We start from the raw sequence: 15,685 nt of genomic DNA on the forward strand, positions 1-15,685 counted from the left end.
TATCAATTAGCATTTCTCCCACATTCATGTTCTTCTCCTAAATTTTCTTCTTCCTGAGCTATGTCTTTTCTGGGTTTTTTTTTTTTCATACCCATCTTATTTGAGAGGTATTTTCAGCTAGCTCCAGCTACTACATGATTCAAGAAACCAGGTCCATATTTATTTTCCAGTAATCAAGACAGGATAATCCCACATCCCCTTTCAACTGAAGATTTGCAACAGTTTGAAAGAAAAAAAAAAGATACCTCTGGAGGCGAGAGAAGTTGGCTCTTAGCCCTTATAGTTAAAAGGAAAGTAAGGGTCTTCCCCACCTGTACATTTTTCTCTTGTAAACGATATTAAATGAGCAAAATAAATAAGAGGGAATCTCAAATCACGACCGTAATCATTTGTTATTATTCTAATATAGCATTTTTATCTTTCAGAAACAATGACTATTGACAATAGTAGTAACTCATAACAGCACAAAAGCAATCACACATCTTTTGACCCATTTTGCTAAAGTAACACAGGGAGAGCAATGCCATTACTTTTTATTAGGAAGGAAGACTGGTTTTGTTAGACTTTCTTTAAGCTGCAATGACTAAACGTTTTATTTTAGGTGGCCTCCCACTGAGAATTGCAAAGGGTTGCAACACACAAACACACACATTGCAACTTTATTGACTCAACAGAGCCCTCTGATGGTGCGATTGCTGCTTGCTGCTCATCTGGCCTATATTTTTAAAATTGTTCTAGACAACTATGGCTTCAAAACAGTAATAGTTGAGTTTGCAAAATGCATTAAACCAAAACCCAAAGAAACCTATTGCTCAACTAAATGCACAATATTTGAACTCTGCAAAAATATTCTTCCTCAGCCTGGGGAAGGAAGACTAGTACTTTAATTCTCAATTAGTCCATATTATGAAACTCATTTACTCTCACTGTGATTTATTTTACCTTCAAAAAAATATTTAAGAAGCCCATTCTTTAATGGCAGCATGAACATAAAAATCAATTTTATATGTCAAAATGAATATTCTGGAGCCAAAAAGCAGTGTGATTATTTTTAGTGTAGCTCCAGATTTCATTTTTCATTTTATAATTTGGTAAAAATAAGAATCTTGATAGTCAAATCCATCTGTACCTAAGAAAATATCCATTTTAATTGGACTGAACAACTTTCTTCCAATGTCGTGCCTCGGCTAAGTCTAGAAACAAGATCTGAAGGCAACAGTTCATATCTCCACGACTGCTCTCCAACAGCTGATTTTCTAAAGCATGTTGCTTCTGAATCTAAAGGTCTATATTAGGGCTGTCAAACTCCTGGCCCATTGTCCTGTGCTGGCCACTCCCACACCCAAATTAGTGAAGGGGGGGGGAAGTCCCAATACATCACGTGATACTGCCATGACGTTTGACACCCTCTACATCATTTGTGACCAATAGCCATAGATTTGCTTTCCCCATCTCTTAGCCACCATCTCTTCCAACAGCCACATGTTCCATATGTTTATTATACACAGGGTGAATAGGGCTTTGTTAGTCAGTTCTAAATAGACTCTAAATCTTCATGGCTGGTGATTCCTCTTCTGTTCTGGTAATATAAGAAGTGAATAAACACTGGAGAAGTAGCTACTACTACAAATGTATGTAGTATTGCAGCCTGAACATAATAGAGTGTAGAGGAGATCACTGCCTTTCCATAGTGACTTTATTTCCAACATATAACTTCCACAGGTTAGTCTTCAGCCCCTCTGATGTATTCCCTTTTTGACAAAGCTGTGTAGATTCCAAATTCACAATAAGATTGCTTTAAAAGTCATTGTTCAATTTTGAAGGACTCTAAAAATATTTTCCCTGAGATTCAGCAGGCAAGATACAGCATTATCAATTCTGGATATTTCATTTTAGTGGTATCATAAAATGTCAACATTTGGCAAATATTTCCCAGTAGTACATACAAATCAAAAGTGTTCCAAATTTCTCTGTTTCAGAATGCAATGTTCAGACTCTGAGAAAGCAAACCAAACTGAAGAGTATAGCTGACAAATCTCTTACGCCAAACAAAATAGCATCACAAAAGACTATTTCCTATTTCATTCAAGATTAAAAAAAACCCTGGTCTGATAAAGACTTTGTGCTGTAACAAATAAGAGACTAATTGGAATTAAATTATACTTGGCTGTGCAAAGCATTCACAGAAGGTACTTCACAGGTGCAAAAATCATGAATGTGTAGATTTAGCCACTTGGCTCAGGAATCCCTTTCAAAACAGCTGCACAAGCTTGGAAAAAGACAGGGCTGCTTTAATGATCCCATGTGAAGCGCTTTACTCACATTGTTACATGTTACAAAGCATCTCTTTCAAACCCTTTGCTCAGTTCAATTGTAGATAACAGTCACTATAATTACTTACAGTAACACAAATACTAAGTTCAAGACAATGGTCCTGAGACACTTGAGTTAAATATCACAAAGTTGCCCTACACAATCTTCTGGAAGCAACTTGCATGGGATCTGTCGAAGGAAGGCTGAAAGACCAGCAGTATCTTCCAAACAAGCTTCCTACTTCCATTCTCCTGTTCTCACAGGAATTTAACCTATTTTTGGCCTGGGGTTTTATGAAGAGTGAGAGCTGAGAGACTTTCCATTAACACTGACATGCTTGATCTGAGCCTGGACATTTCAAAAAAAATCTGTGCACGGTGTAGTGGTAGATGTTATTCCAATCTTCTCAGTTCTATTAAGAGAGGGGAAAGTGGAACAAAAGTATATAGTAACAAACTTCCGTGAACATACACGGTTGCAAGTTGCAAGATGATTTGGTTCTTAAGAAAAGGTTTGGCCGAGGAAGGGGGGGAAGGCCAAATTTCCTTCTCAAGTGCCAGTCAACAACTGGAAGACAAAAAATAGCCTCAGTTTCCACACATGGATTAGTCTCTAATGGAAGCAAGAGAAGTCGCCCTTGTGAATTGCAAGAGACTTTGCTTAAACCCACAAAATCTGTTTCAGTGTCACTTTGCTATATGCTGTGCCATCCCTTCCTGCAGAAAAACAGCATGTAGGAATTGGGGATGCATGTTGGGTTTTAAAAAAAAAATCTGCTGTCATCCATGAGGCGGAGACTCTTCCTGGGAGGCTGTGATCCCACTTATCATAGTAAATGGATAAACAGCACTGGAATCAGAGTTTCTGAAGGAAAAGATCAAATAAAAACAGCCATTCCCATTATGTTGTGGTGTAAAGACCAGTAATCCATGTTGGATGTTTCTCAGTGTGACAAAATCCATTTTGTGTCTGCATTGCTCCTTTGCAGAAGTCTGATTCAGCTCCTACACTAGACTCGACTCTTTACTTAAAGGTTTGCTTTGTAGACATCCTTTCGTAGTCGCACTTCCTTCAGTACCCGGGCCCGGAAACTGTCCCACTCTTCATCCCTCTGGCGCTGGAGGCCCATGGATTCCTGAATCTCCTGGCAGTGAGTCCGTAAGAAAGGATTATACTGTTTTTCTTCACCAATGGTGGAAGGACACTGTGGGGCACAGAGAATTAGCGAGTTACTTATTCTGAATGGGAAAAAAAAAGTCAGCAATAGGTACTTTGCAGAGAATAAGGAAAATAACCATGATAGAAACATGCAAAGACTATTATCTAAACAAAAGGGCGTTTTTTAAGACATACCTCCATGATTCATTGGAATATAAGAAGGGGGGGGTAGAGCAGACCTGGGCATTTTATAGCCCACGGGCCACATGTAGCCCAGTCTACCCCTGTCCAGGCCATAGCGGTCAGTAGCAGAACATCAGCATCAGAAGCGGTAGCAGTGTCGGGGTGGCGGCAGCATCCGGGGGGGAGGGGGGGAGGCTACAGTGTCCATAATGGTCCCAGTTTCTTATGTGGCCTCTTGGAAAAATTAATTGCCTAGGGTACAGCATAACCAGACATGCAACATTCTGCTAATAAAACACTAAATAATAAATAATAAAACATCACTCTTCAACCAATGACTGTATTGCCTCTAATCTATTAAATGCTAATCTGGGAGGGTGTCCTCACTTAAGGACTGCTCTGTTTAGTGACCATTCAAAGTTACAATGGCACTGACGAGTTTACTTTATTATCAATTCTCACGCTTGGGACTACTGCAGTATCCCCAGAGTTATAGGATCAAAGAATTGGACACTTTGGAACTGGTGGGTGTTTCTGATCAACGCAGCATGCTGTGATCATATGAATACCACATGATCATATGATTCACAAACAGTTTTTGATAAGTAGAGTCAATGGAGTAGCCAGCTGTAAAATTGCAATAGGGGGGTCAGGTGATGTCTCGCTTAAAGACTGTCACTTGCTTAACAGCCAAGTGGGAGTGATATAAGCCTGTCATGCCCATGTATAGTTTAATGATCTGAGTTGCTTGTCCCAACTGTGTTCTTTAAATGAAGATTATTTGAGTGCTACATGGCAACTAAAGGGGGAAAGGGAAAACATACACAGCTGTTGGAACTGTTTCATTCTAAAAGAAATTACCAACCACAGTGGCTTCCCACCTTCTCCACCCCAGGTTTTCTTTGGGGTGACGAATGGATCCCCTACCACAGGAGAAGGTGGGAAGCCATTGTGGTTGGTAATTTCTTTTAGAATGAAACAGTTCCAACAGCTGTGTATATTTTCCCTTTCCCCCTTTAGTCAGCAACCTAAGGTCGGCAACCTTAAACACTCAAAGAGCCATTTGGACCCGTTTCCCACAGAAAAGAAAACACAAAACCCTTTTGACATCTAAAATGAAGATAATGCTGCATATATCTTTTTTTACCTTTATGTGTTGCATATATGTAATCAATGAACTGCTACAGAGAAAGCAAATTTTTATTTCTGCATGCAACAAAAACATTTTGAACTCTGAAAAAAAAAATGGGTCGAAAAGCTCAATAAATCGCGTGCCGGTGGGTGTTGCACATTGGCGGTTGTGATGCATGTTTTGAGCGACAGGGAGCCGCAGCAGACGGATGAAAGAGCCACATGCAGCTCCAGAGCCGCAGGTTGCAGACCCCTGCCCTACCATGAAAGAAATATCCCATACATACAAACAGAGCCACTCCTTACTGTGCTTCTCTTTTCAAGCCTCTGTTGGTTCACCCACTGGAGCTTCTGTTTTAGAAAGGGGTTTTCTGCCTCCAGAAGGCTTGCAAACATTAGGCATTCAAGTGCATACTCATGCCCTAAAGAAAAAGGATGAACAGTCAATACAGTGTAATCATCCAGAGCCCCTCAACATCTCTGCTACTTCTGTATTTTAAGTCGCTTAATTTCTGATTCCCAAACAGTGGTTTTTCTTTGAGGATCACACAGACTGCTAGTAGAATTCTCGGGGCAACTTCCAGGCAGTTTTTTAAGTGGTCCAATATAATTTCAGAACCATCATAGATCAGTGATGAAGGTCATTCAGGTGGGCTTGGCTTCCACACAGGTAGTTCTCAACTTACGATAACAATGGGGATGGGAATCTCCATCACGACGAGATGTGGTTATAAAGCATGACCACATCACTTAGCAATGGCAATCCTTGCAGTCCCAGTTGCTGTTGTTAGAATCCCACGATCATTAGGTGAGGCAACTTCCTGCCAGTCTTCCGTGACCCAAATCAGTGGGGAAGCTGGCAGGAAGTTGCAAATCCCAGGTGGCTTGCAAGCAGGTAGATAATGCCAGGTAGGATACAATGCATGAGGGTACAAGGGAGTGAGGCAAGGCTTGGGAAAGGAAAGGAAGTATGGTAAGGCTCAGTGTGGGTTCCCAAAAGTTGTACAGTCAGGGACGATATACAAGGATGTGAGGGAGGTACTCCAAAGGGGAGAGAACGTAGTTTTTCATTCCAAGTTCAGAAACTAGAAAAAAGCAGAACAAAAAGGTGATGCATGGTCTACCTGGCCAAAGCAGGGTATCTTCAGCCAAGTCAGCTGCTATATCTAATGAAGCCAGCATTGTTTCTGGTGTGCCTTCAAAGATCCGACCTAGAAAGCAAAAGGAACAAATTCATTCAATGAAGAAGGACATGAGAGACACTTCGCTGCCTATATTTCAATGTAACAGTTGGTTGCCTCTTCACATATTGTATCTACTGATGGATTTGTTCCCACTTTCAAAGCCACTACATAATTTCAGATAGAAGGGTCCATATTTCCATGTTTTAGGTACTGGGAGGCCATTCCAGATGCTTGCAGAGGTGTCTGCTGCCCTCCAATGGCTAACAGAGGCAATATTCACAATTCCCACTGGGGAAGCAATAGCAATAGCACTTAGACTTATCTGTGTTTCCCTGAAAATAAGACCGTCTCATAGTTTTTGGATCCTGAAATAAGCTCTTGGCCTTATTGCCATGCGCTCAAAAGCCCGAGTGGGCTTATTATCAGGGGATGTCTTATTTTGGAGGAAACAGGGTATATACCGCTTCACAGTGCTTTATAGCCCTCTCTAAGCGGTTCACAGAGTCAGCATATTGCCCCCAACAATTTGGGTCCCCATTTTACCCACCTCGGAAGGATGGAAGGCGGAGTCAACCTTGAGCCAGTGAGAATCGAACTGCCGGATTGAAGGCAGTCAGCAGAAGTAGCCTGCAGTACTGCACTCTAACCACTGCGCCACCGCAGCTCATAATTCATGAAGAAATAATTCATGAGGTTGAGCCTGCAATACAAGGAAGCCAAGTTGGTTTCCTCCTTCAACTGGAAACTTACCACAGCCAGAGAGGAAGAGGAGGTCTCCCGAGAAGAGAGAGCTAGGACCTTCAAACGGTTTCCCATCCAAGACATAGACCATGTGCCCTACAGTGTGACCTGGAGTAAAGAGAGCCTTGAAGTTCAGGCGCCCAATCACTATAGTCTCCTTGTCCGTGACGGGACTGAAAAGGAACAGCATGTTTATGGTCACAAGCTGAAAGGGACATCAGAGAACCAATGCCAAGTCGTCTTATAATATTTAGATGAACACAAAACAATAAGGCGAGTCGTCTTATATTTAGATGAACAGGAGAGGAGGGCCATCATTCTCCATCACTCTCAAGACCATACTATTATCTCTCTAATGCAATCTCCAAAACATTTCTAGCTGAGAAGGGATCTTCACACTGTAAGCCCAACATGTTTTATACCCACCTTCACCAAAGGGGAGCAGAAATCAAAGATCACTTACTCTGTAAGTTCGGGAATGTCATCAAAGCTGCTTCCAAAGACTCTGCAGGAGCCATATCGTCGCCGCAGGGTTGTGTTGCCTCCACTGTGATCCCTGACAGAGGAGACACATTTAAATATGAAAGCACCAAATGACCATCTTAATTTACTTCCATCATGATTGCAATACCACGTCTACAGGCATATTCTCCAATAAAGCCAGCTAGACTGAAGAGGTGTCAAACTCGATTTCATTGGGGGCCACACCAAGGTTGTGTTTGACCTTGGGGGGGCTGGGGTGTGTGTGGCCGGGGGCATGGCCAACTTGATGTCACTCGGGCCGGGGGCACCTGTGGTGGCCCAAGTGCTCTGCCAGCAAAACCGGGCTCCCAATCTCCGTTTCCAGCTGGGACGGCCTCCTGCAACCCTCTGCCAGCGAAAATGGATCTCGGGAGGGGCACGTGCGGTCCTCCCAAACTCCACTTTCACTGGCAGAGGCACCGTGGACCAATCCTTTCCAGGGTGGTCCCGCAGGTCAGATCTAAGCACCCCGCGAGTCAGATTTCTTCCAAGGAAAGGGTAAATTTTCTCACATGCACACATTTGTCCTAATCACACTTAACTGATAGCAACAACACTTTTCTGCTAAGATTTTACTTGGTATACACACAATTCAAAGTTTCCTGACATTCCCCCTTGTCGGCAACCCATCAAGAAAAGGGAAAAAAAGAAATCCCTTACCAATGTTTGTGAGTACACAGGATAGCTTCCAGTGTCACTTTCTCTTCCTGAATCACTCTCTGTGTGGCAAAAAAAAAAAAAAAAAGGAATTCAAGCACTGTTCTGATTCCACTGTATACATACCTTTCCCCCTCCCACTTGAATGTGGATTCAGGTAAGGCATCTAACTAAGCAGATGCATGATGGAAGTTTGCTCCAGGAAGACTCCCACATCACCATCATCTTTTGAAGAAGATGAAAAAAAAAAAAGGATTACGGATGTACGCATGCATTATTTTGCAGATGTAATAGCACACCTTTTGGGTTCTTGGGGTACCCCAGTTTCCTTTTATGAAAGTGGGCCATGGAGGGTGAGAGATATGCTAACTGGAAGGAACTTTAGCAGACATGATAGGATTTTTCAATGTTAAATGGTTTTCTTCATCACAGAAAGAAAATAAAATTGTAAAATTATAGGGTTCCAACTAGTTTCCATATATTGTCCATATATTTTTTTTTTAAAAAGGAACAATGGTTGGAGAGGGCTCCAGCGACAGACAGACAGACAAACAAATAAATAAATTGAGACGTTTTCTATCCATTCTTCTGTGAGGATTATTTTCAGAGTATCTTTGTTCTAAGAGGAAAAGGTTAGCGGTGGAGATTAAAACAGGGATTGGGAAAAGAAGGGAGAAGGCACAGAGAGAGAGAGATTGATGTCCATACTGACAGGGCAGAGGGAAGCTTTCTGTAGCAGCCTAGGGAAGCCTTCATCAAGCTACAAGGAGTGACCCATAAAAGGCCACGATAACAAACAGAGGCATGAGGGGGTCCTTGGTGCTTTCCCAGCTTCGTTGTTCTCCTGCAGATGATTCATTGCCCTGTACTGATGTTACCTAGTTTGGATAATGAAATATCTGGAAGGAAACACCCAAGCACAGAGAGCACCAAGGACTCCTCATTTCAATTTTGAGCTACAAATATTTTATTTTTATTTATTTGTTTGTCAAGCATATATAAGATAACAGATAAAAATATAAACACGATTTGAATACATAAAAAAGGATACAAGTAAAAAGGGACATTAGGACAGGGACGGTAGGCACGCTGGTTTGCTTATGCACGCCCCTTACAGACCTCTTAGGAATGAGGTGAGGTCAACAGTAGACAGTCTAAGGTTAAAGTTTTGGGGGTTTGGGCAGGGGTGAAATGCTCCTGGATCAGACCGGATCGCCTGGTCCGGTAGTGATCTTGGCTGGTGGTTCGGCGATCCGGTAGCGATGCCACCCACCTGGGTGTCATTACTTCCTGGTTTTTTACCTTCTGTGCATGCGGTTTTGCGTATGCGCAGAAGATCTGAGTGCACGTGATGTGTGTGGCGCATGCGCTTCCGAACCGGAAGGAAGGTAAGTAGATGTCACCCCTGGATTTGGGGAAAAAAATCACAGAGTCAGGTAGTGCATTCCAGGCATTGACCACTGTTGCTGAAGTCATATTTTCTGCAATCAAGTTTGGAGCGGTTTACCTTGTTTATTGTTACTGGAGCGGTTTATTGTTTGTTGTGATAATTGTTGTGTAATATGTTCCTCTATCAGAATAGAGGTATATCTCTTACCACATTGCAGGAGAGAATCAAGGCAAACGAGCAATATATATCACAAGGGATCCAGGGTTTCAGTCTCTCTCTCTTTCTCCCGCTTCTGCTTTTGTAAAAAACAGAGTCACGGAACTAGAAAGGGGGGTTGGTGGTGCCGGAGGGGTTTTATATTGAAATTGCAGTTCCACAGCTATTTTCAGATCTGTATCTTTCCTCTCTGACAGTTGATAAAGCAATGGGGGGGGGGGAGCGGGAGAAGAGGAAGATGTGGTTTTGATCAGAAAGCAGCCAAAAGGAAAAGGTCAAAGCTGCCTTAGGCCCAATGCTTTGTGGCGGATGTCCATGTTCATGCACGCACGCACAGCCTATATTTATGTCGGGAAAGGAAAAAGCTGAGAAGCGCACTACCCGAGATTGCCCAGATTCTGCTACTTTGTGTAAAGAGGACCTAGGGCAGGAGAAGAAGGGTGGAGGGGAGGCCAGAGTCTTTTGAACAGGAGTTTGGTGGCAGGGGCAGTAAGTTCATATAAACACGATTGCACCACCTGTACAAGATCACACTTGACTGCTGTTTTAGTGTCACTGCCAAGTATTACCAGTTGTTGAAGTTTCTGATTTAGTAGGCTAATTTCCTTTCCTACTGCTCCTAGAGAGTTATATGTAAGCTTTATGTCCAAGAAGATACTTTGACTGTGGGCCATTATTCCATCAAAAATACAAAAGTGCCTGCTCTATCTAGTGTTCAAACTCTCATTAACTTGGGAATTTTTGTCTAGCTGTGCTGGGCTCTATTTGTTATACCTTTAACATTAATCTCATAAATAGTGTTATTGATTTCTGTACCAGAAACCATTACAAAAATACCCTTCTAAGATGATCTTCTGGTTTGATTTAATGGTGTTTATTTTTTTAACAGATAAGAGTAATTAACTGCCTTTATGACACTAGGTAGTTACTTCATCTTCATATCTGAAAACTATTCACTTTACTTAGATATCACCTTTCCTCTTAAAAGAACCAGAGCAGTGTACCGAACACTGTATCATAATATAGCAATTAAACTTTCCAATAAAAAAGCAGAAGATACCAATTAACAATAACATAACCAGCATTAAATGGTTTCAACCAGTGGTGGAATTATTATTTTTTTTACTACCAGTTCTGTGGGCGTGGCTTGGTGGGTGTGGCAGGGGAAGGATACTGCAAAATCCCCATTCCCTCCCCACTCCTGGGGGAAGGATATTGCAAAATCTATTCCCACCCCACTCTGGGCCCAGCCAGAGGTGGTATTTGCCGGTTCTCTGAACTACTCAGAACCTGCTGAATTTTACCCCTGGTTTCAACTACTGCCGCATTTTCTCGCAAATATCTGAATGAGCAGATACGTTTTTCGCCGTTATCTACATGAGAACTACCAGCATTTTAGTGGGAGGGGACTGCATATTGTGCCCTGCTGCTGAGAGCACTCTATCACAAATCTACAGACATTGCACCAATCCAGTCGTGCAAATATTATCCTGACTTCAATAAGCTATGTTCTTTTAGTCTAGGAAAAGATGGACTCAAGCTAAAACCTTGGCATGATGGGCACCCTTAGGAACAGCACTGAATAACAGAAGCTCTTGTGAAACATGAACCCACTCCTTCAAAAGGAAGGAATTTCAATTTTCTAGTTCTCATCCAGCAATCAATACTTCCAGATAGCTGCTCAGCACCTGCTCACTAAACAAAATCACAACAGCTCTGTCCCCAGCTGACTACCTCTAAATATACAACCTGGGTAACTCTCAGCCAGCTGGGAGCTGCGTTTAGAGATGTCTGCCTAGAACAAGTTGGCTTTGATAGAACCCCTGGGGGAGAGACGGGAATCCCAAGGGGATGGGAGGCAAAACTCATCCTCTCACGGTCCCATTCTGGCTCTGGATACCTGATCTTTCTCTCTTAAGCTCTCCCTCTGGCCTCTCACTCAGCTACACTTGACATTTTATTCCAACCACATCTGAACAAAAGTGAAGAGCTGGTCCTTGAGAATAACAGGAACAGCCAGTGTGACAGGTGCTTCTGAAGAAGAGAAACCCCAAGGAGGAAGGAAGGGATTTTGATCATATAATCCCTAAAGAGCTGCAGTGGCGCAGTGATTAGAGAGCAGTACTGCAGGCTACTTCTGATGATCACTGGCTGCCAGCAGTTTGGCAGATCAAATCTCACCAGGCTCAAGGTTGACTCAGCCTTCCATCCTTCCGAGTTTGGTAAAATGAGGATCCAGATTGTTGGGGGCAATATGTTGACTCTGTAAACCGCTTAGGGAGGGCCATAAAGCACTATAAAGCGGTATATAAGTCTATTGCTATATAACCTTGCTGCTGCTCTTACTCTTGGAAGTAGCCAGCTATTACTTAATCAACTGCTTTCCTTCAGAGGGGAAAAGAAGAAGCAGATTTGAAGAGCCATGAGTCTTTTCCTTAATAGCAGTGGTTCTCAACCTGTGGGTCAGGACCCCTTTGGGGGTTGAATGACCCTTTCACAGGGGTCGCCTAAGACCATCCGAAAACATATATTTTCAATGGTCTTAGGAATAATTTTATGGTTGGGGGTCACCACAACATGAGGAACTGTATTAAAGGGTCACAGCATTAGGAAGGTTGAGAACCACTGCTTAATAGGATAGTATCGTCCATGCTAAACAGTAGAAAAGAGGAAGACAGAAGCCAATTGATTTATGTTCCCTTAAAGATCTTTGCAGATTGCAAATAATAAGTCAAAGGAGAATCAAGCAAATGTGCCCTTGGATGGGACAATAGGTGGAGATCAAATGGCATACCATTTATCAAGCCAAGCACTGTATACAAAAAATAACTTCATGATAATAAGAGCCTTAACAGGATTTCCAGGCCAAGAGTCATGAACAGACCAATCTGAAGCAGCTGAAGACAAAGGATCATAAAACAGATCTGACTACCCCTTAAAAAAAATTTTAAAAAAAAGGGGGGGGGAGAAGAGAGATCAAGAAAATTATAGTGATTTACTTTTAGCAAATTAAAGTAGAAGTACAATAACTGTTAGTACTTAACAGACAGTTGGCACTGCCTTCTACTTAATGTTCTACTTATTTTCATCTGGGCTGTGGTACTGAGACTCCTTTGGTCATGTTACTACAGGGGTGTCAAACTCGATTTCATTGAGGGCCACATCAGGGTTGTATTTGACCTTGGGAGACCAGGGTGGGAGTGGCCATGGTAGGCATGGGCAGCTCAATGTCACTCGTGTCGGGGGCTCCTGTGGTGGCCCGAGCACTCTGCCAGCGAAAACGGTTCCTGAGCTACGTTTTCAGCTGTGACCGCCTCCTGCAACCCTCTGCCAGTGAAAACAGAGCTTTGTTTTCACTGGCAGAGACACTGCAGGCCAGTCCTTCACTGTTTTCAGGGTGGTCCCACAGGCCAGATCTAAGCAACATGCGGGCCGGATCCAACCCCCAGGCCTTGAGTTTGACACACTTGCTTTACTAGATATAACCTATGTCAAAAACTAGATGGAGTATGGACCTCAGTGCCTTATTTTGTCACCGATTATGGTAAATTTATGGGCAGTGCTGGGCATACTATTCTAAGTGATTCTGTCATTTTTGTTTGGCCATGCCCAGAAACTGCAATTTTACGCCTTGGCTTACATTTATGCTGTTCTATATGATTTTTGTTCTCTGAATGCTGTCTATATGAAACATCTGGAGGTCATGCAGAGCTTTAAAAGATATAATCAGCATGCTCTACTGCAGAGATGTCAAAATGGTGGCCCGTGGGCCAGATGCATCACGCATAGGCCACACCCACCCCAGCTCCGCGAAGGGGAAGAATGTCGCAATACGTCACATGACAGCAATGTGACGCAGCGAGTTTTGACACCCATGCTCTACTGTTTCCAGAGAACGCTAGTTTGAAGTTTAAGATTACTCATTGGCTCCCCACAATTAGCAGGTGGCAACTGATGAAAAATGTGCTTGGCAAATATGGCTAGCGTTCCAGCTATGATCTTTCCCTGAGCCAGTCAGTGAGGGTGATCCATGCCTTGTTTACAATCCTTGTACTGTAATGTTCTTAAATAGGGGAAATGGCCAGAAATTAAAACTGATGTAGAGTGTAGCATCAAGACTGCTGACAAATGCTTGCACTAGTTATCAAGTGCTTTCTAGGCACAAATTAAGGTGCAGGCATTGAACTAAAGCTTAAGGCACAATTATTTGCAAAACTGGCTAACTCAGTATGGACCTGCGCAGTGCTTTTGATCAGGAAACGATGCCTTACTGAAATGCCCCTTCTGCCAGAAATTTGACTGTCAGGGACCATCTCCTTTTTTCTATTGTTTCTGCTCACCCCTCCGGATCTAGTAGAAAAGCCATAAATCATGCTTTCTCAATGACACATTACTGCCCTGTGGAACAGCATCTTCTCCAGATTTGGACAGCTACATCTATATTAGTCTTTTGCAAGGCTCTGAAGACCTGGCTGTATCCCAGGCATTTGAGTCAGGTGAATAGATGAGCTCTATTAATATTAATGGTGTGTAAGATTGACTGTTTATCCTTGAGTATGGGCAGTTATGTTTCATGCATTTGTCTGTTTAATTCTGGGGTTAGAATTCTAGTAAGACAGCCAGTCTCACATGCATGAGTTGGGCAACTACTGTACTTACTAAAATAGAAAAGGCCTTCTCTTATCTACTTCCAGGCTATGGATACACTCCTTAAAAGGAGATGCATTTGATTCCTGCTCTCTCACTATTTAAGAAAATAGTAAAACACATTTCATTTACCAACCGTTTCATGTAAATTCTGTTAATGACTGCATTTAATTCTGGCTTTGGTTTTAGCCAATTTTTTAATGTTTTATACTCTGTATATTTTAATTGCTGTAAATTGTCTTGATTGTTGGAGTAAATAGAAACCTGGGGTATAAAGACAGTAAGAATAGATACGTTATCTTGTTTTGATCTGTACAGTGATTTGTAAGTGTAGTGAATTTAGATCAGGTACTTTCCGTACATTATGAATTACGGCTGAGAGGCTTGTTTGAGATTGCTTAATAAGTTGAATACAGGAACTTCCTGATTTGTAATTCAATACTATGAAAAGTAAATTGTGCCAGGTCTCAGTTTAATGACAGTCTGGCACCTCAATGTTTTGTGACTGCAAATTCCCAGAATTTCCATACTGGCTAAGAATTCCAATCCAAATAAATCCAGGAGAGTGCCAGGTTTGGGAAGGTTGGAAATACTTTGAAGAATTGTAGTTTGGTGAAGTTTCTTATAAGTGTAGTAGTTTCTTATACGTTTCTTTCTTATACTGAGCCTCAGTGGTGCAGTAGTTAGAGTGCAGTACTGCAGGCTACTTCTGATGATCACTGGCTGCCTGCAAGTTGGCAGTTCAAATCTCACCAGGCTCAAGGTTGACTCAGCCTTCCATCCTTCCGAGGTCGGTAAAATGAGGGCCCAGATTGTTGGAGGCAATATGCTGACTCTGTAAACCGCTTAGAGAGGGCTGTAAAAGCACTATGAAGCGGAATGTAAATCTAAGTGCTACTGCTATTGCTATACCCCAATATCCTCCTATGATCATGGCTACAGTTCTCCAGGTTCTACGTAGATACCGTAGACCTTGCTTACCAACTGACTCATTCAGTGACCGTTTGAAGTTACAATAGTGCTGAAAAAAAAAATTTACAACCAATATCTGCTTTTATGACTTTTGCAATGTCTCTGTGTCGTGTAATCATCATTACATTCAGTTTGTATTATCCTGTACCAGAGCTGTGGTTTATATTCTGTTCCCCTTGCAGAACAAAGAGATTGGGTAAGAAGGGATCACAATGTGGGTATATTCCCCATTATATGCTTGCTTATTCTCTTATAATCCTTTATAGAAGATCTCAGAAGGATAGAAGGCTGAGTCAACTTTATTTATTTATTTGTTTATTTGTTTATTTGTTTATTTGTTTATTTGTTTATTTATTTAAATTTCTATACCACCCTTCTCCTTTCGGACTCAGGGCGGTGAACAGCCGAAAATAAAACATTTGTATACAAAAGTTAAAATAGTTTTAAAATAATTAAGTTTGGCCCATAATTTAAAACATTTCAATTAAAATCAGTATCAATTTTAAAAACCAATATAAAATCAGGCCAGCCCGGCTAACTGAAAGAAATAAGTTTTAAGGGCCCGACGAAA

The 15,685-nt window shown here is 41.9% G+C and overlaps 1 protein-coding gene across 1 annotated transcript in view; it reads right to left on the reverse strand.

Annotated features, from left to right (window-relative positions):
• Positions 1-494: 494 nt before the first annotated feature.
• PNKD (PNKD metallo-beta-lactamase domain containing) overlaps positions 495-15,685 on the reverse strand; it is a 33,404-nt gene continuing 18,213 nt past the window's right edge. Inside the window, exons 4-9 of the mRNA XM_070957125.1 lie at positions 7,893-7,951; positions 7,174-7,266; positions 6,720-6,883; positions 5,910-5,996; positions 5,092-5,207; positions 495-3,517 (exon numbers count right to left, since the gene is read on the reverse strand). Of these exons, the coding sequence (XP_070813226.1) occupies positions 3,341-3,517; positions 5,092-5,207; positions 5,910-5,996; positions 6,720-6,883; positions 7,174-7,266; positions 7,893-7,951 (696 nt within the window). The 3' untranslated portion in view covers positions 495-3,340. The remainder of the gene's footprint in view (positions 3,518-5,091; positions 5,208-5,909; positions 5,997-6,719; positions 6,884-7,173; positions 7,267-7,892; positions 7,952-15,685) is intronic.

Source organism: Pituophis catenifer, unplaced genomic scaffold, assembly GCF_029215685.1.
Source record: "Pituophis catenifer annectens isolate HBS135680 unplaced genomic scaffold, rPitCat1.0.hap2 SCAF_1, whole genome shotgun sequence".
Lineage (NCBI taxonomy): Eukaryota > Metazoa > Chordata > Lepidosauria > Squamata > Colubridae > Pituophis > Pituophis catenifer.